We start from the raw sequence: 21,979 nt of genomic DNA on the forward strand, positions 1-21,979 counted from the left end.
TTTCTCATCCTTATCCTTTTGCTTCAAAAGACAATGGGATGCAAAGTGACCCATCTCACCACATCTGAAACATTCCACCTTCGAAATGTCCTCTTACTTATGCTTTTGTTTTCCTTTTGATGCTAGAGTTGCGTTCTCCTCCTCCTCTTTGATCTTCGCGCCACTCCCACTGTTGCCATTGAGGTTGACCTTAACCAAATCCCTCCTAAATTCTTCTAGTTGAAGGGTTGCCCACATCTCCTCCCATGAAGGTAGTCTTTCCCTGCCCAATATACTTTGGATGAAGACTTGCCATTCATCCGAGACTCCATTCAAGGCCATCCTTACCATCGCAGTCGACTAAGGAGTAGACCCCACTATAACAAGTTGGTCTCTAGTGTCCAGAAGACGTTGAAGATAGGAGTTAACCCCTTCTTCCTTCTGCATCAATGTCCACTGCAACTTTTGTTCTAAGTACATCTTCCATTGTTCGGAAGAACCTTCATACAGTGAAGACAAAGCTTCCCACATTTCTCGGGCTGTATCTTTTCCCTACAAGTGTGAGACCACATGATCTCGAACTCCATCGAGTATGTACCTCTTTGCCTTTCCTTGCTCGACCTTGTACTTCTTCTTCTGATCATTGTCCGCGGGAACAACCACAACACTCTTGATGTAAGCTTCGAGATCGTACTCCTCTAGAACAACTAAGATTCTGGTCTTCCATATGACATAGTTGGAAACTCCTTCCAACCTATCTTGATCTCTGAGCCCATGTGATGCCATCTCACCCAAACTGTCGAATTGACTCCTCTAGTCACTGCACAGCACTGATCTGCTGCCTGGCAAGTGAAAAATTCGAAATTTTTGGTGAGAAAAGTCGTATGAGGAGAAAATTCGCCTTCTATGTGTCTTCGCTCTTTTCTGACAGATTTCTACCCCGGCAGAAACTGCGCCCTTCAAGAACTGCGTTGAGGCTTTGTGTCACTCCCTCTACCTCTGCAAGCTCACAAACCATAAATCGTACCTCTCTGTCGACTTTCTAAGAGAGAGATTTGCTCGGAATCTCTGCTTTCCCAGTAAGGACTATGCAATCCCTTCAAGGGGATTCGAATTGCTGCCAAATGCAGTTATTGGTCTCTTTGCTCAACGTTGAATCTGCTCTTCCGGTTTCAAAATCAATCCTCTAATACCATGTGAAAACTCCTACACTCAAGGAACCCCTACTGCAGCAAAACTGAATTTACTTCTCCTCCTTGATTTTAATATACATTATCAAGTTATTTTCTGAAAAATACTGAAGTAAATTACTTCTACAACCTACACCATTTTAATTTGATTACATGAAACAAGAAACTGAGAAAAGAACAACATACATAGGACACCGTTATTTTTGGACAAAATAGTCCCCAGAAAAACCTAATGCAGGAAAACCGATGCAGCAACTCTTAAGGTTTTATATTATAAAGCAATAATTTTGAATACAATGTTGGACGCCCTCTCGGTAATCCAGCTACAGAGAAAAATATAATTGCGGACAATTGAGTGAGATTACCTCACTTCACCCGGCAGTTTCCGGCTAATTGAGCAGCAGAACTGGCTAACCCCGACTATCTCTGCATTGGCCCTCCGTTAGCCTCAAAGTCTTTGCGTCAGCCCTGCGCTGCCTCTTCTGCCTCCTGGAGCTTCTGCTTCAACCTTCCCCGGCTATTCCAGCAGCTCCCCGGCAAAATTCTGGATTTTTGTGTGAGGACAGCTTCTCCTCTGCGTTGGCTCTCCCTAGTTCAGCGTCCGAACTGCGTTGGCCCAGACTCGCTTAGCGTTAGTCGTTCTAGGTGTTACGCTGCCTCCACTAGTGGCTCTCTGCCTCTCTGCCCAGTATTCCCGAACTATCCCTGCCCCACTGCTACAGAATGATCACTTAGTTCGAATTTCTTAGCTTCCTAGCCCCAGAAATTTCAAACTCTAGATCAATTCGTTCTCTCCGTGTGTGTTTCTAAATCACCGGATGAACAATCCCATAGCAACAATTGCAGCTTTTGTTGCTCTGCGTCACTCTGATAGGGACTGCGTCACCCTATCCGACTTACCAACTCCCAGTGTGTCTCACGAAATCCTCCCAGCGTTGCCTCTAGCCTCTATGTCAGCTTCTGGAGCCTCTGCATCAGCCCCTGCACCCTCTGCGTCTCACACACTGGCCTCTTTGGCTCTGCGCAGCTCCTGGTTGCCTTTGCGTAGCCTCCAGCTGCCTCTACGTCAACCTCTCTAGACTATGCGCTGCCTCTCCTGTACCAACTCTGCCTCTCTGCTATGTATTCACTGCCCCTCAACTGCAACTCATATCACTTGTTCGATTTTTTCAGCAAACCTCGCCCTAGAAAAATCGAACTTACTGATCAATTTGGTTTGTTCTCCAACTGATCCTCAAGCCTCTTGTTATACTTTTCTCGTTGGTCCATCAATAGCCAAGATTAAATCTCTAATCAACGGCTAAGATTAGATTTGGCTTGATCCATGACTTGTGGAACCTTCTAACCCAGTTTTATATTAATACCCATTAATATTTTATTTTTCCTAAGTTTAGAGTTGGAACTCCATTAAAAATATCAATTATTTTAATATCTCCCAAACCGGTTAGAATCTGCCCAAACCATTTCTGGGTCTTGGAGATCTCATTTGCTTTAGCCTCTCCACCAATTTTCATGGCTAGAGCACATCTGATGCTACCCCAAATCAACATCCTCCACCCTCCGGGTGAAGTCCTCATAAGAAACTATCTGGGCATGCCCCAAAGTGGTCAGGCGATGAAACCACCAACCATGGGCTTCCCCCTCCAAGTGTAGCGCTGCCATCTTAATGGCTTCCTGCTCCATCATCCAGTTGAGTTGAAAGTATGTGTCCATCTTTTCAACCCAAACCTTGGTTGTGCACTTGGAAGTGCCATCAAATGTAGGGAAATACATCCTCCGTATAGTTCTCTGCAACTCATAGTTTTGGGTCCCTTGTCCTTTGTACCCCTTGTTCCTCTCACTCTGCTTGAGCTTGCAGTAATCGCTGAAGGAGAGGACTTCTTTGAAGTTTTCCTCCATCGCCTGCCACTCTATGAAGTAATCCCCCATCTGAGGAGTGTCTTCCTCCCTTGCTGGTTCGATTTGTGCCACTGGCACGAAAGAAGGTAGTGTAGCCTAAGTCAGCACACTAACGGAAGGGCGTTACGCTGCTAGTGAGGGGTGATCGAAAGGTTGAGAGACCCTTGAGGTTTCTCCACATAGAAACCCTCTAGGTGTGGCCTTATCCCTGTTCTGTGACTTGATCTCCTCCAGCGTGTCTTTCTGCCCCTTGGCCAAATCACTCAAGGCCCTCAGGGAGCTATTGAAAGCCATCTCCTCCCTGCTCTTGGGCTCTGTCATTTCCTCCTCTCCGGCCACTGCTTTCCCTCTTTCCTCCATATCTGGCGGAATTTCTAACTCCCTTTCTCTGCTCCTGTACCTCTGCCTATAGTAGATGATGTTATGCTCGTCCTCCTTTCTCATAGGAAACAAACCCTACAGCTGAGCTCAAAACTAGACTCTGATACCACTGTAATGTTCCTAAGTAGGAATATGAGTGATATTTAAACAAAAAAATAGTGCAGCAGCATAAAAATAAAAACATGCATTAGACATCCATGAAAACGCTGTAAATTTGGAACTGTTGGCCATATATTATAAAATCAGAGAGCTAGGTACAATATAAAATGGAATGGTTCACCTGGGCTTGTCTTAAGGACAAGCTTGACAAAACCCAGGTGATGAACTAGCTGAGCTAACAGGTTGCCTAGTTGTTGCACCACTCTGCACTGCGCTGTCTCAGTGCCCAAAAACTGCCCAGAAAATTATGTCCTTTCAGTCTCGAACTCCTTGGACAAAACCCAGAAAAACCCAGAAGGGAATTTCTCTGGTTTTGACTTTGGATTTTTGGCCCCCTTGGAGTGTCTCCCCAGCTGCTGCTGTCAAATTCAACTTGCAAGAAATAACCTACAAATCCCTCTGAAAACACCACTAGAATGTTGGAATCACCTGCGCTGACTGACTTCTTGATCCCCAGATGATTCTTGGCGAAGATCTCTCTCAAGCACCACAAAATTACTGCCAGAGGCCTCTACACAATCCCTCTGCCCAGAAATTCGTACTGCTGATACACCAGTCTATCTAGCTACAAAACCCAGCGAAAATGCCCTCAACAAGTAGCCTTCCCAGCTCCCGTAACTCCCAGCAAGCTATGGACCTCACTGCTGGCTCTAACTCGTCCTGCGTGTTTCTGGCTGCACAGGAAATACGTAGTCCCCTGCTCTGCATTGCTTGCTGAAGTGTGTGACTGTGCTGAAGTCTCTGAAATCCCTATGGAACAGCCTCCCTAAGACGGGCATGGATGGTCCCCCGAACAAGAGGTTGAATCTCCCGCTTGGAAGATTCGTGGCTAAACAGTCATTAGACTCACTACGCAACAAAGCGTACAAAAGTGTGTTTGTTTGCAAATGATCAAGAAGGTCGAAAATGAGATCTCCTTCTCCTTTATCACCTTGGGCCCCCTTAGCCTCATGTGAGCCCCTCCATCCACTAATTCAATTCCCTCCAAGCTCATCGAATGGCCAAGTTCAAAATACTCATGTGGGTGGCCTAAGTTTACGTGTGGGGTCCTCCTAAGCCAAAAATGTGTATTTGCACCCCGTGACTAATGTCTTTGAGAAGGGAGATGACAGAGCATCATCAGTTGAGCAAGGACCCATATCATCCTAGTAGACTTGTTCCTTGCAGAAGTGTCCATTAATTGGATTGGAAAGAGATCATAAGTTGGTACCCTATTCGTGGAGCATCATTTTTAGTCAGAAGCATTGTATTGCAAGAGCCCTTAGAGGTGAGGGATATTACATGCTTCAGTTGGCAGTGGGATGTAGGTTGGCCACTCATCAGTATTTCACCACAGCATCAGCATGATGAGATTGATCCTGGGCTATGCCAAGGGTTGTATTGGAGAGACGTGATGAGTTGGTACACGGTGGATGGAGTAGCATTCATGGTTGGAGTTATAGCATAGCAGGAACCATGGAGCCTTGATACTTGTTCTTAGTGCCATTGGGATCCAGGAGGATATTTTGATGACAGGTTCAGTAAGAGATTAGTTTGGAATCTTGGGCATTGAGGGGTTGATACAGGGGCAGAGCATCACCCAGTGGTTCGTATGGAATCCGGGCATTAGGTCTCAGTTGTGTTGAGCCACTAGATTGGTCCACAGATTTGGATTGCTTGAGGGCAAGCAATCTTGGGGCGGTGGATTTGTAATGTTCCTTTTTCTGGTGTTCCTTATGACATGGTTAGGATGGACTTTCAAAGTTGGGGGTGGACAGGTCACAGGTGCAGGTTGGTGTCATTAGCGGGCCTAGGTGCATTTGTGTTAATTTTTCTGATTGTTCTATGTTGTATCAATTACTTTAGCCCAATTTACTTCTACATTAACAATGCATCCAATTATTAGCAATATAACCAATCATAAATGTAACTGAAGAAAGAACAATATATGCAGTGACAAAGAAGACAACAACACAACCATAAGAGACAATAGATTGGTCCAAGACCAGGGAAAAACCCCACAAGGGGGAAACCCTTTCAAATCTTCTTCTTTAATAGATCGTCATAAAAAGTTTTCAGCAGAGTACAATGAGCCCAATACATATGTTTGCAACGGAGATTTACAAAACAGATCTACATATCTATATAACAACAGAGAGAAACCCAGATCTACCAGATCACTGAAGCCAACTGTCAAACCCAAAGTCAAAACCCTGGACACTCTCATCCAAATTGAATACGAGCGTTTGAAACTCCCAGGATGCTCTCTCGGCCACTGTGTGGGGGCGTCTATAAATGCTCGGACGCTCTCAGAAAGACTTTGTGCGTGCGTCTAGGGTCAAACTCACCAGATCTGCTCCAAAACCCTCGGACACTCTCTTCTAGTTATTATGTGTGCGTTCGAGATTGCCTGGATGCTCTCAGGACCACTCTGTGCACGCATCCGAGGACCGACACCTTCAAATCTGCCTCTGAAACCCTGGACACTCCCTTAATTTTTTCTGCCAGCGTCTAGGGGTCTTTGGACGTTGTCTTGACCACTATGTGCCAGCATCTAGTGATTAAAATGCTCAGTTATGTGCCAGCGTTCAGGAATCAGAAAACCCTAGATCAGCGCGAGCTTCGCTCCTATGATTTCAGACCCTTGTGCGAACTCCTTCCGTGAGACCTATGCGAACCAAGACAAAAGAGAAAAATAGAAGATGGCTTGATCAATGTGTTGAAATGAGCTTGAGGTTGCTTCTATTTATAGGCTTTCCTGAGGGCCCACTTGGGGTTGAGGTCATCCTAAGCAATTTCACATGTGCTTAGGGCCGACCCATTCCATAATGCATGTATGAATAAAATAATTCAAAAATCAACTTTCGCTTGACCAAACAGGGTGATCTTTAGGTCGATTTTGGTCCTCTCGAAAAGAGGAATTTAATGCAAGCATCATCTCGGTCATTTGAAGTGACGAATTTTACCCTAGTTGCAAAAATTAATACTCCCTCTCAACTAGGAAGAATTCCACCTGCCAATATCTATCAGTTGATCTTCATATCATCTTGTCATGTTATGGTCATGCTTAGGCTATCTCTACTCAACTCTATCTGCTGAAACTTTCTTAGATCTAAAAGAAGAATTTGGGAGCAACAACTTCCATCCATACCGAGCAATAGGATAACTAATCATATAGGGGAGCACATCTTCGACCCTATATTCTCATCGGGGAGCTCATCCTCAACCCAGAACATCAAAAGGGGAGCAACTCTCAATCCAATCCTATTTCCTATTGATCTTCCCAACAATGACCCTCAATAGTCATGTGGTAGAACACCTGCATCATAATCGACTTGGGTTGTACACCCCAAGTACACTCTCAACTCGTTGGCCAAATGAGGAGTGGCATTCCCGACAAGCCCTGCTTGCGGGTACGATGCCAACTGGGGTATACTCTGCAAAGACCAGACAAGGGAGTAGCTTTCTTCGACCCTATGAAGATAGGAGAGCATCATCTTCAACCTTATGGGTAACAGATAGCAGAGTACTCTATTGTCCAAAGATCCCTCAACCCCAGGAGCCCTCTATCTCAATTCCTCACCCTGGGAGCTCAAACATGGTAGGAAGAGTTGGCTCAGTGTCCTCGATCAGCGTTGCCCCTTATTCAGAGGGGCCACATCCATTAGCCCAAGCTTCTCTCCGAAGACCAAGAAATTTCCTTTCAGTAATGCCTTGGTGAAAATATCTAAAATATTTTCGTCTGTCGATATTTGGTGGAGTCTAACAGCTCCTCTTTGTACCATGTCTCAAATAAAGTGATATCGAATCTCAATGTGCTTGGACTTGTCATGGAACACGGGATTCTCTGCCAAACGGATCCCACTCTTGTTGTCACAATATATCATTATAGTGTCTAGGACCTGCTCAAATAGCTCTCCAAAGAGCTTCCTTAACCAAACTGCTTCGCAGCTAGCCATGCTAGCGACAATGTATTCTACTTCGGCGGTGCTCAATGCTACAAACTTTTGTTTCCTGCTCATCCAGGATATCATGGCAGATCTAAGGCTAAAACAACATCTAGATGTACTCTTTCTATCAATAACATTTCCTGCCCAGTCAGCATTAATGTATCCATGAAGTTGAACATCTCCAACAGAATATCTCAGGCCAAGTGTGATCGACCCATGCAAATATCTCAATACATGTTTGGCAGCTATCTAATGTGCATGGAGGGGCTCGATCATGAATTGACTCAATGTGTTTACTGCATAGCATATATCTGGACGAGTGTTCACAAGGAACATCAGAGCCCCAATCAGTTGTCTATACTCAGATGGATTTGCCAAATCGGGTCCTGCAGCTTCTCCACATAACTTCTTGAAGTTCATTTCCATCGGTGTAGCCATGGATTTGCATTCAGTCATTCCAAATCTTTCTAGCAGCTTCACAACATATTTTCCTTGTGAAAGGAAAATCTCACCAGGCCTTTGCCACACCTCAAGACCTAGAAAGTAGTGCATGAGACCAAGGTCCTTCATTTCAAATTCAGAGGCTAGCTCCCTCTTACACTCGATCATCAAAGGCTCACTACCTGTCAAGAATAGATCATCAACATATAAAACCAAAATCAATGGCATACCTTGGACTACCTTGAAGTAGAGGTTGGGATCGACATTGCTTCTTGTGAATCCCAACTTCATTAAGTAACTGTCAATGCGTGCATACCAAGCTCAGGGAGCTTGCTTCAATCCATACAATGCCTTCTTCAACCTGCAAACATGTGTTCTTTGATCTTCCACTTCAAATCCTTGTGGTTGTTCAACATATACTTCTTCCTGTAACATGCCATGTAGGAAAGCGGTCTTTACGTCCATCTAATGAAGAGTTCATCCTTGACTAGCAGCAAAGGAAACTATCGAATGGATGGTTGTATATCGAGCCATGGGAGAAAATATATCATCATAATCTTCTCCCTCTTTCTAAGAGAATTCTCGAGCTACGAACCTTGCTTTGCATTTCTCAATGCTGCCATCAACTCCATGTTTGATCTTGAATAGCCACTTTGAAGTCACAACAGACTACCCATTCGGTCTTGGTACAACATCCCATACATCATTTTTCGCAATCGATTCATATTCTTCAGCCATAGTATCCTTCCAAACTTGTTCTTTTACTGTTCTTCGAATGAGGACGGTTCGGCTTGGATCATAGTGCTCATGGCTGCAACATATCCCTGATACCTACATGGTTGCTTCCTTTCTCTGAATGATCTACGAATGGGAATATTTCTTTCAGCATTCTATAGAGTATCGCAAAGCCAAAGTGGTCTCTTCCTAGTAGAAGGATCACTTGGAGGAGGATCCAACAGATCCATAGGCTCCATGGGATCATTAGCCATATCAAACTCGGGCACGGAAGGACCATCTACAATATCCCAGTGATCATTCTCTTCCTTGGGAGGAGAAGGCGGAGGAAGGTCTCTTGCTTTTCCAAGAGTTGCATCTTCATTGAAAGTTATGTCCCTGCTAATTTCGACCTTCCTCTAACCAGGAATATATATTCTATATGCTTTAGAATTTTCACAATAACCCACAAACGTACCTTTTCTTCCTATAGCTTCCAATTTGTTCCTTTTATCCTTCGGCACATGAAAATATACGGGGCATCCAAATACACAAAGATGGCTAATATCAGGCTTGACACCTGTGAATATTTCTTCGGGGGTCTTGTTTTCTAACGCTTGATGAGGCACCCTGTTTTGAACATATACAACAGTAGATGTGGCTTTTGCCCAAAGGAACTTTGGCACCTTTTGATCATGGAGCATGGCATGGGCAGATTCTACTATAGACATGTTCTTCCTTTCAGCTAAACCATTCTGTTCAGGAGTATATGGCACAATCGTTTCCTTCTTGGTCCCTTCTTTCTTGCAAAATGCCGTGAATTCTTTTGACATGTATTCCCCTCCCTTGTCGGACCTGAAGACTTTGATTCTTTTTCCTGATTGTTTTTTATCAAGGCTTTGAATTCCTTGAATATTTCAAAGGCTTCATCCTTGTGCTTAAGGTAGTATATCCATGTCTTTCTTGAGAAGTCGTCAATAAAGGTGATGTAGTAGAGATGACCACCAATAGAATGTACAGGCATCAAACCACATATATCAGAATGAATGAGATGGAGGATGTCATTTGTCTTGTTCTTACTAGAGGGAAATGGTCCCCTTATTTTCTTTCCACTCGCACAACCTGGACAAACTCCATCATGATGAGCTTGAACATTGGGGATACCTGAGACCAATTTCTTCAACTTTGGAAGTGCATCATAATGTAGATGAGCCAGCCTGCGATGCCATAACTTGCTCAGATGATTGGTATTATGAACCAATGCTAGAAGTGGCCTTCCAATGACTCTATAGAGTCCTTCAAATCTCGATCCTAATGTGAATGCATCTCTCATAGGTGAATCAGCAGGCCAAGTCAAAACTTTTCCTTTGATGAAGGCAACCCTCATCCCTTTATCTTCCAATGCGGATATAGATACCATATTCTTCATTAATCCTGGTACATACATAACATCATGCAACAGAATTGATTCCCCATAATTTAGCTGAAATTTGACGGACCCAAAGCCTTTCACGAGATGAGTGGAGTTGTCTCCAAGAATGATCTTAGCTTAGTCTCCCTCTCTACTAGATTAGAGAGGACTTCCTTGTATCCAGAGAAATGATGAGTGGCCCCACTACCAACCAACCAACTATCCCATGAATCCGATGGAGAAGAACTAGTAAGCACAAAAATAAGAATGTATTCATATGTATTTACAGCATTACTTTCATACCTAGGAGCCCTTGACTTCTTTTGTGGAGGATGATCTTCTTCATGGTCGCTTGAGGAGTCCCTTCTTCTTCTTTCATATCTTCTATCGTGATTACTCCTTTGATTGTCTTTTCTTATTTTGTTATTGTTGTTGCTTCTGGTGTTGTAATGTGGCCTCTTTCTCTTCTCGAGGCACAGTCTCGAGCATAATGACCTTTCTTGTGGCAATTGAAGCATTCAATATGAAATAACGATTTGTCATTCCTTCCTTTTGTATTTTGAGAAGGAGGCTTCCTTGATGGACTTCCTTTTGCCTTCTTCCTTTTGTCATGAGTGATATATACAGCGGGCTCTCCCTCTTCATGCTTTTGAATCCTTCCTCTTGTTATCATCCTCGATTCTTCTTAAGTAAGCTTCCCAACAATTTCATCAAATGACGGAAGAACATTGTTGTTGTTGATTGTAGTAATGAAGGTTTCCCCAATAGGAGGGATACCTCTAAGAATCACAACTACTAGGTCCCTGTCAGGCACATTTTCGCCAACTCTCTGCAATTGATCTCTAAGGCAATATATCCTCATGATGTAGGATTGAACAACTTCTCCTTTGTTCATCTTAGTTCTCTTGAGTTGATATTTCAAGATGATGATCTCATTCAAGTTGTTGATTTCATACATGTCAACTATCTTGTCATACACGTCTTTAAACTTTCTTAAATTCCCAACATATGCAAGTAAATGATCTTGCAAACCATCAACGATAATTTTCTTTGCTTTGGACTCACGTTTCTTGTAACTGTTCCTGAGAAAAGCAGAAGCATTTTTTGGAGGCTCGGGCATCCTTCCCTCGATGTATTCTAGCACATCATTGTTATCAGCTATGATCTCCAATCTAACCTTCCATGCAATAAAGTTTGATACATCACCCAACTTTCATGCTCCTTGAAGGTAGAGGACGACATCTTGACCTTGACTAGGCAATCTACTTTCTGAAAATGAGGGCTTCAATGCTTGTCTTCTTTTGGGCTTGTCCTTCACCTCAGCTCTGATTCCATGTTAGTTTTTTTTATTGTTTTATGTTGTATCAGTTACTTTAGCCCAATTTACTTCTTCATTAACAATGCATCCAATTATTAGCAATATAACCAATCATAAACGTAACTGAAGAAAGAACAATATATGTAGTGACAAAGAAGACAACATCACAACCATAAGAGATAGCAGATTGGTCCAAGACCAAGGAAAAACCCCACAAAGGGGAAACCCTTCCAAATCTTCTTCTTTAATAGATCGTCATAAAAACATTTCAGCAAAGATTACAATGAGCCCAATATATATGTTTGCAACGGAGATTTACAAAACAGATCTACAAATCTACATAACAGCAAAGAGAAACCCAGATCTACCAGATCACTAAAGCCAATTGTCAAACCAAAGTCAAAACCCTAGATGATCTCAGCAAAACTGCCTGCATGTGTCCGAAACTCCCTAGACGCTCTCTTGAGCACTATGTGAGGGCGTCTATAACTCCTCAAACGCTCTCAAGAAGACTCTGTGCATGCATCTGAGGTCAAACTCACCAAATCTGCTATGAAACCCTCAGACACTCTCTTCCAGTTACTACGCGTGCGTCCGGGACTCCATGGACGCTCTGAAGATCACTCTGTGCGAGCGTCCGAGGACCAACACCTTCATATATGTCTCTGAAACCCTGGAAGCTCACTTAAGCTTTTGTGCCAACGTCTAGGGGTCTTTGGATGTTGTCTTGACCACTGTGTGCCAGCGTCCAAGGACTAAAATGCCCAGTTTTGTGCCAACGAGTTCTTCCTTTGTCATGCTCATGATTAAGGCCCAAACCGTTAAACAGAGATGTGAGCTTCGGACCCTGCAATTTCGTCTTCGAGCGAACCCATTCCTCCACGGACGTGCCTCAAACCTGTGTGAGCCAAAAACCAATAAAGAGAATAGAAGAATGTCTCATGATGATGTCCAAATGAGGTTGAGGTCACTTGTATTTATAGCCTTCCAAGGGTGTCCAATTTGCTTTAGGGTTGACCTTATCAAATATGCACATGTGAGCTTTTCTTCATAATGGCACTTCCCTTATTCGATTTGAGTGATCTTTAGGTTGATTTTGGTCCTCTCGAAAAGAGGAATTCAATGCAATCATCATCTCCATCAAACAAGTTGTCCAAAGTGGAATTTGACCGCAGTTGCATATTTTTAACATCTCCAAGCCAAAATCAAACCCACAAGTGATGCAAATTTTTTAGCTAACCATTAATTCGCCTTGCTATAAGAATGAGGATTTCAGGACCGAATATTGTCAAGAAAGTTCTATAAAATTAGCTGGAGACTCCTCACAATAAACCCAGAAAGGGTTTTGGTTGAATCCACCGACCCCTAGTGACCCCAACAAGTGCGAATTGTCCAATTTGGCCAGAAAACGCCCCATAGTATTGATACTGCTGAATTAAGCCCAAATCCACCACTGGAAATCTCTCCTGACTCTAACTAAATTCTCCACTGAGAAATACCTCCTATCTCCAACCCTTGTCTCTCCTCAACCTCTATTCCTCCATCCCCTATGCAAGCAAGCCTGCCTAGAGACCCTTGCGAACTTCTAGAAATGTAGAATATTGGCCCCAAGAATTCTCTCAACTCAACCCTTATAATCACCACAAAATCTCCAGATAAAATAATGGAAAGCACTTATAAATCCTCTAGTGTTCTACTCCTCTGTAATTGATCTCTGCACAAGCAATTCGATCCACTTTGGTGCCCTGGAAGAAACACACACTAGCTGAAATAGCCTACAAATATGTCCAATGGAAACTCTGAATTAAGCTTCCCATATTTGCCTCACTAGGGAGACACTCGAAGTTCTCCAAAATGATGGTGGAATTCCTGCTCAAAAATTCCTTATGTTGAACAACATGGATTGTCTTGGCTAAGCAACTCATGGTACTAGTGTTGAATTATCAAATGATCAAAGATACCAAATGGAGGCCTCCAAACTCTATTTATAATTGTTGGCCCCCTCTCCCTTGGTGGTCCCCACCTTCACTAATTCACACCCCTTTCTTTCTCTCTCTCTTCTCACTAGTGTGAATTGCCTCTTGGGTCAAATATTCTCTCCTTGTGGTCCCTACTCTCCACTAAGGCCACAATTTTCCTTTTTCCTCCGAAATCCCAATGCCGGAAATGTCTCCCTTTTTCCCAAAATTGTTTCTAATGCGGTAAATCAAAATTGGGGATACTACAGGAATCCATCTCAATCTAGAACTCCCAAGCAATCTTGTTGACAACAATCAAATCTAGACTCTAGAGATAAATGTCAAGATTTTGAGATGCGTTCGACAAACAAATTTCAGTGGGCAGCAACCTATAATGATACTCATGTTACCTTACAGTTATTGAGAATGAAATGTAGCATCTTTCAAGTTTGTTTCTCGGCCCTCACCTTTTTTCTTGACCTACTTTGATAAGTTTTCCCATGCTTTGGGCGAAAATTGTCAAGCATGTTCCTTAAATGAATGGGAACCCTCCTGAATCTAACTTCTTCAGCTACCCCATATTGTATACTCCAAATCAATGCATGGACATTCCTAATCAATCATGAAACAATAACAGCACTTATTCTGAAGGTTGTTCAAATCTCTATCTTTGTACTCAACCTAGAACAATCTAAGGTAAAATGAACTAGTCATAATTTTGTCCTCATCATGTTATGAACCTGGCACCTTAAAAATGATAAGAAACCAATAATTACAATCCACTTTGAGGAGGAAACCTCCAATAACAATGAATACAATATATAAGACAAGATTTTATCATCCTAAGACTAAGTCTCCTTGGTGTATATATAAGAGACAAAGAGTACAATTATAATAAAACGGTATAATGAAAAGTTCTAGCCTACATAACAATATAACAATAGAAATGTAATTACTCAATATCTAGGGCTTAATAAGGGGTTTTAGGGTTAACATGGAGCTTTATAGGGCTTAACATATCCCTTGTTAGGGACAAACCAATTCTTGTGAAAACTTGGATGTTGCATGACATCCTAATCATAAAAACCAATTAGTCCAGTCACAAAGAGAAATTAGGGCAACATAGACAAGATTTGCATATAAAACTCCAAAATAAAATATCATCATAACACAAATGACGGGATTAAACAAAGCTCAATATATATTCCATTATTTTCTCATCATGTAGTATGTTGGAATCAAAATCCAAAACAAAAAATCCTAGAGATGACAGTAGAGATGTAAGAGAACTCACGTTGTCATGAGGACAGAAAGTGCCACATTTCCCTTAGATATGTAAGTTGCAACATTTGATGCTTGACCACCAGGGCAGCAGGAAACTAAAATAAGGCCAGTTGCAAGAGGAGCAGAAAGTTTTAAGCTCTGTTGCAACCAACAAATGCAATTCAAGGCTAGCATAAGTACACAACATAACACATAAGATTATGCAAAAAATCACTGAATTGAGAGCTAATACTATGCAGTGGGGTCATGCAATTAAGCATTGAAAGTCAAATCTGTCCTGTAAGTGGTTATAAGAACAGAATGAAAGATTCTATCTTTAAAGATATATTATGACTGATTATTGTATTTGATGTGATGCCATATGAAATGTAGAGTTCCACCCACCACTATTACAATAGATGTTGAAGAATTTTGCATTTATAATTAACAGCTTTATAATTGGTTATGATCTTACCAAAGCAATTACGAATCCTAGAAGTGGTTTGACAAGGTATTGTGCTAAAAACCCCACACCCACCTACATTGAAAATAACAGCAAAAATGTGAGCCTTGTTGAGAACTACCAAGAGAACTCAAGTCAAAACTAACATGATTGCACACAAAACAATACTTGCAGTTTTTCAAATGCGGAACCATAAAATAAGTTGGTATCTCACTGTCCATGGATTCCGTAAGCATCTCCTGAAATCATCGAATGTCAGTGTCAAGCCCATAGACAACATGAGAAACCCTAGACACACAGTGAACAAATCTGTTTGCAACCATGTAACCTGCATGTAAGACAGAAAAGATTGATTTTGTAATCTAATGAGATTGATATGCAAGTATGCTGATATATTAGTCTTTAATTTGATGGTAGCTACAGCCTACAGCCTCCTCAGTGATGAAGAATGATCATGAATTCAAACAAAAACAAAAAAAACAGTCAGAAACAAAGATTTTTAAACTAATCCAATATCAGAAAAATCAAAATATTACCGCTGAGGGTTTGTATATGCCAAGAGATGCTCCAATTACCACCTAAGAATAAGACAACCAAACAACAATCAATGCCATCTTTTAAGAATTTCACAGCTGTAGAGAATTCAGAGGTGCAATAGAACATTATTATTTCTATTCAAAAGACCTGAAACATGTAAGTTATCTGACTCATTAACCTATATATTCATAATCATCCAAAGAGGTTAACCTGAACTTTTGAAGCAACAAACAGACAAGTCACAGGAAACTTCAAGTACATACCCAAACAGGAAAGAGAGTTGTCAACAACTCTACTACCCTCTCAAATGGACTCATCTCACTGGAAACTGCTCTAGGAACATCCCCAACAGCATTTTCTCCCGCTTTGCACAACATTTGCCTCCTTCCATTACTACAAATGGCAAACCATTTATTATCATATCCAGTGACTCCCATCTAGCAAAACAATCTAGTCAGACCACAACATTTGGAACAGAAAAAGTAAAAATGCTAGACTAATGCTTCCGGAGTTGATAGAATGTTTAAATTTCCATTTACCTGGAAAATCCATATTTAATAGACCACATGTGAAAACCCAATTTCTTTTAAGTATTTATAGTTACAAGAGAACCTCATCTTTTGGTCACCTAGATTAATAAAATTACAGACTCTGCAATCTCTCACTCCACAAGCGGAATCCCAAAATTGGAATGCAATAAAACTCTTCGGATTAATTTTCAGAGCTGATACAGAGTTAAGAGTAGAAACCCCGCTAACAAATTGGAAAGACCTTGGAGAGGGAGAGTATTATCAAGTATTCAATAGCTTAATTCACAAAGACAGCAAAGACCAAACTTTGCACAGCAGAAGAATCCATGGCTCTAACTGAGTGATTAATGAGGGATTTGAGAAGATCATAGGCACACTAAGGCAATGGAATGAAGGCAATTGAAAGACTTATAGGAATGCCAACTCACCAAGCCATGCGAACACTGTCGGCTCTCAAACCCTCACTTACAGAGATACAGTCCTAAAGCTTAAATAAGAAACGGAGGAACTAAGAAGGAAGGTTATTGTCACCTCATCAACCTTCTTCACACTTTAGGTCAACTCTCCTCCAGCTCAAAGGGGGCTTCCCTATCATATTGCTGGAATTTTAGGCAATAAGTTCTAAGGTGATATGAAGAGTAAATTTCAAGCAAAACAGATTTTGTGTATGAAATAAAAAAAGTGGATGGAAGGACTGGAAACTAGTGTCTTATCTGTAATGTTCTTTTTAGGAAATTACTAGTGATAATCAGAACTATGAAAATTATCAGCAAATAAATATGCAACGGCTAGAAGGAAAAGAACCAAATGCTACAGCCATACTTCAAATTTCAATCAAAGAGACAATGAACTGTTAACTGGTACAAATCAGAACTTTATTATATTCTTCATGAAGTTGTCTTACAAAGGGAGGCTTTTTAGAACCTGGAACCCTCTCAGAAATATCAAATATTCACCTCCGAGAAAACCCTCACAAAATTCTCTCAGTGAGGATCAGATCTCAGCTCTGGAAGAATTTGGCCCCAAAAGTGAATCTGCTCCAAATAAACTCATCCCCTCTGCAACTAACTAGCCTCAGCAATGGATTCGGCCCAGCAAGGAAAATATATTCGACCTGAGCACAACTTCGACCTCCTAGACATGATGGTGAACTCGGCCACACTTGAGAATTATGTAAATTTAGTCCTTGCAACAATCTCAGCTTCAGTTACCAATTCGGTCTTTAAAAAAAAGATGATCTCAACCCACTGAGAAATCAAGACAATTCGGCCTCCAAGAGAAGAAATGCAATTGTCTTCTGCCTCCTGAACTTGGCAATTCGGCTTCTTTAGAAAATGTAATTCGGCCTCCCTCTGGAATGACAAATCAACCTCTTCTCAAATTAGAAATTCGGCCCTCCTGAGATGATGAATTTGGCCTCCTTCAGCAATTGAAGCAGGTTTCAATATTTCAGTGAATTTGGCCACCTTAATTTTGGGCTACTTTATAGAAGAACTCAGCCTCCAATGTTGAGACTCGGCTTTAGCACTATTTATCCTCCCTGTAAAATAATCAATGTGACCACAAGAAAGATTTGGCCCTCCAAACTACTGTGGCTTCCACGAAAGGAAAACTTGGCCTCGAAAGATCAATTCAGCCTGAACCAATAGAACTCGGCATCTTGGAAAATCTGACTAGCAATATTTCGGCCTCCTGAAAATGAAGATGATTTCAACCCTCTTGGAATAATTGACCCTCCAAACAAGATTGACCCAGAATTTGGTTATCCTCCACAATAGGAAATTTGCCCCCAAGAATAGTGATTTGACCTTGTTGATTTGGGGTAGCATCGGATGTGCTCTAAGCCTCAAATTTTGCAAGAAGGCTTGGGCAAATGCATTCCAAAGAACCCAGAAACTGTTTTGGGAAATTCCACCCAAAGACAATTATATTAAAATAATTAATATTTTTAATGGGGTTCCTAAGTCTAAACTTAGGAAAATCAAAATATTAAAGGGTATTAATCTAATTGTGGGTGTAACTTCTAGAAAAAGACGGAGATCAAGTCAAAATGATCTGATCCTTTGATTAAGAATTAATCTAGGCTGTTGGTTGTCCAACAGGAAGTTATAAGAAGGGGCTTGAGGGTCATTTGGAAAATACACTAAGAGAGATCAAGAAATCGATCTTCTAAAGTGAGAAGTTCTAAGGAGGAAAATTCAATTGAGGAGATTTCTTGCAATAGAGGGGCAAGGATAGCTTCTGGAGGGAGAGAGAGTGATTTTCTCAGCCAGAGAATCATCAGCAGAGAGAGGCAGAGAGTAATCCAGCAATGGCAGCGCTGAGCTAGAGGCGTCGACGTAGAGCCACGCAGAGGCAGTGCAAAAGCTGATGAGGAGTCCAAAATTTGCAAAGGGAATTTGAGTTTTAGAAGCCGAAAGTCGAGATCCGGGGTGTGAGACCAGGAGGCAGAAATTGAATCTCCTGGGCAGCGAATCGACCAGCCAGAGGAGTGACGCAGTCCCCAGATAGCTTCACGTTGGGCTAATGCAGATACTGCGCAAAGGCAGTGCAAAGGCAGCCAAGAAAGCCGAGGGCAATCAGTATGGGGCTGGATCAGCCAGGATTTCCAGTGATAGTGTGAGGTAACCTCACAATTCTTTCTACTAGTATTTCTCTCTGTAACTGAATAACCTTGTGAGGTATTTAGAGATGTATTCAGAATTTGCTACTGCTTAATAATAATAAACCCTCAGAGTTGTTGCACCAGCTTTCCCGCATTGGGTTTTTCTGGGGACATTTGTCCAAAAATAACGGTGTCATATTTGTTTGTATTCCCTTGCTCAGTTTCTATGTTTCAAAATCATATTTAATTTGGTGTAGGTTGCTTCAGTAATTTACTTCAATATTTCAAGAAGAAATATGAAATAAGTTTGTAATGTAATTTACAATCTAGGTGAAGTAGATTCATATGCTTGCAGTAGGATTCCTAAGATTGTTAGATCTAGGAATTTTCACATGGTATCAGAGCCTTTTGATGTGAAACACGAAGAGCAGATCTAGCACTTAAGCAAGGGCCAACTTGCTACAGCAAGCAGCAATTCGAATCCCCTGATGCATTGTGCAGTTCTAGCCAGGAGGGCTATATTTTCGAGGTTGTCTCTCTCTGAGTGAGTCGATAGAGAGGTAAGATTGTCGAATCAAGAATTTGCCAAGACAGAGGGAGCCACGTAGAGCCTCAGTGCAGAGCTAGAGGGACATAGTTTTCTGCAAGTTGAGTGCTGGGCAGAAAAGCCGTCGGAAGAAGGAAGCAGATCGCATAGTGAGGGAACACTTCCTCAGTGATTTCTTGCCAAGGAAATCAATGTTTCTCATTTGCTGGGCAGCAGAGGAGCAGTAGACTTACCAGCTCCATCAGGGAGTACATAAGTCAGCCTAGAAGCTACGCAGAGGGAGAAAGAGGGAGTTGTTCGACAGTTTTCAAAGGATATGGCAACCAATGGCTTGAGTGATCAGGACACGTTGGACAGAGCATCCAACTACGTTATCTGGAAGGCTAGAATGTCTTTCCTTCTAGATGAGCATGCCCTCAAGACGTACGTCGACAATGTTGTGGCTGAACCTGTGGATGTAGATCTCCTAAAAAAGTACAAGGCTGAGATGGCAAAGGCCAAGAGGATGATCTTGGATGGAGTCAAGGATCACGTGGAGTGCCACCTTGCTAGCAGAGCAAACGCTAAGGAGATGTGGGATGCCTTGGCCACGTTGTATCAAGGATCTTCTGAGCAGCAGAAGATGTACTTAGAGAAAAAGTTGAGATCTGCTCAGATGTAGAAGGGAGAACGTGTGGATCTATTCCTCACAAAGCTAAAGGAGACTCGTGATGAGTTGTCAGCGACGAGGCATACACCTTAGGATTCAGAGTTTAGTGAGACTGGCCCTCAATTCTGTCTCAGATGAGTGGCAAGTCTTTGTCCAGAGTATCATGGGCAGAGCAGCAATGCCTAATTGGGATGAGATGTGGGCAGCTCTAAAACAAGAGGAGCTGAGGAGAGACCTGGTCAAGTTCAAACTTGACAAAAGAAGCTGCAGCAGTGGGTCGAAGCCTAAGGAGGAGGATAATGTAGCCCTTGCATCGAAGGGGCAGGGGCAACAGAGACGAAAGAAGGACGTATCCAAGGTGAAGTGTTTCAGATGTGGCGAGATGGGCCACTATGCATCCCAGTGTCCCTTGAAGAAAAAGGACAAGGATGAGAAGCACAATCCTAAGGTTGTTGCCGCAAAGATCGAACAGGAGGAGGAGTTTGCCATGACAGCCAAGATACCTCCAGGAGGGAGGTGGGCTGATTTGGAACTGTAGTTCGATAGAGCTACAGATGGGCAGGATCCTTAAGGAATCCACCTCTTGGATCAATACCTTGCGACGGGAGCCCAGGTCAGGAGTAGCATAATGGACTAGTGTCGGTCGGTGCCGAGGAGTGTCGGGGAGACAGTTGTAGTGGCTAGGAGTGCCAGAGTCTGAGCGGCGCAGAGAAGATTTGGCAACAATGCAGATGGCACAGAAAAGAGGTCAGCAACATCGCAGTAGATTCAAAGGGTCAACGCAGAGACTAGCAGCAGTCAATTCCAGCATTCAAGTGGTATCATACTGAACACAACTAGTTCAGTAATTTTGGATGTTTTTCAGTTGCTTCTCTCAGCAACTGAGGTTCAATACGGATGCAGTGTTTGCAGTGGCAGTGCTAGCAGCATAGTAGATGCAACATTTGAGAGGGAGTTGTAGTACAGATGTAGCATTGACAGTGACAGTGTCAAAGAAAGCAGTACAGTTGCAACAGCAGCGTAGTAGTTGGTGGACAGCATGTCAGACATTAGCAGTGCAAAAGGCGATGCTTCAAAGTCAGAGCAGTGTGCAGCAGCAGCATATTGCTAGAGCACATTCCTCGCTAAGAGGGAGTGTTGATTTGGGGTAGCATCAGATGTGCTCTAAGCCTCAAATTTGCAGGGAGGCTTGGGCACATGCATTCCAAAGAACCCAGAAATCATTTTGGGAAATTCCACCCAAAGACAACTATATTAAAATAATTAATATTTTTAATGGGGTTCCTAGGTCTAAACTTAGGAAAACTAAAATGTTAATGGGTATCAATCTAATTGTGGGTGTAACTTCTAGAAAAAGACAGAGATCAAGTCAAAATGATATGAGCCTTTGATTAGGAGTTAATCTAGGTTGCTGGTTGTCCAACATAGAGATATAAGAAGGGGCTTGAGGGTCATTTGGAAAATACACTAAGAGAGATCAAGAAATCGATTTTCTGAAGTGAGTTCTCAAGAGGAAAATTCGAATGGGGATATTTCTTGCAACAGAGGGGCAAGGATAGCTTCTAGAGAGAGAGAGTGATTTTCTCAGCCAGATAATCATTCGCAGAGAGAGACAAAGAGTAATCCAACAGTGGCAGCGTTGAGCCAAAGGGGCTGATGCAGAGCCACGCAGAGGCAGCACAAAAGCCAGTGAGGAGTCCGAAATTTGCAAAGGGAATTTGAGTTTCATAAGCCGGGAGTCGGGGTGTGAGACCGAGAGGAAGAAATCGAATCTCCTAAGCAGCAAATCAACCAGCCAAAGGAGTGACGCAGTCCCCAGAGAGCTTGACGTTCGGGTGATGCAGATATTGCACAGAAGCAGCGCAGAGGAAGCCAGAAATGTCGGGGGCAATCAGTCTGGGATTGGATCAGCCAGGATTTCTAGTGATAGTGTGAGGTAACCTCACAATTCTTTCAGTCAGTATTTCTCTCTGTAACTGAATAACCCTGTGGGGTATTCGGAGATG

At 42.3% G+C, this 21,979-nt stretch overlaps 1 protein-coding gene across 2 annotated transcripts in view; it reads right to left on the bottom strand.

Moving 5' to 3' along the window:
* Positions 1–21,979, bottom strand: part of BASS2 (Sodium Bile acid symporter family) — a 280,194-nt gene that overhangs the window by 155,495 nt on the left and 102,720 nt on the right. For both annotated transcript variants that reach the window (XM_089446349.1, XM_089446350.1), the window contains exons 3-7: positions 15,906–16,035; positions 15,642–15,683; positions 15,320–15,433; positions 15,118–15,180; positions 14,674–14,801 (exon numbers count right to left, since the gene is read on the bottom strand). In XM_089446349.1, coding sequence (XP_089302475.1) covers positions 14,674–14,801; positions 15,118–15,180; positions 15,320–15,433; positions 15,642–15,683; positions 15,906–16,035 — 477 coding nt within the window. The remainder of the gene's footprint in view (positions 1–14,673; positions 14,802–15,117; positions 15,181–15,319; positions 15,434–15,641; positions 15,684–15,905; positions 16,036–21,979) is intronic.

This window comes from Pinus tabuliformis, chromosome X, assembly GCF_031772625.1.
Source record: "Pinus tabuliformis cultivar Carrire ecotype Pingquan chromosome X, CPIR1, whole genome shotgun sequence".
Lineage (NCBI taxonomy): Eukaryota > Viridiplantae > Streptophyta > Pinopsida > Pinales > Pinaceae > Pinus > Pinus tabuliformis.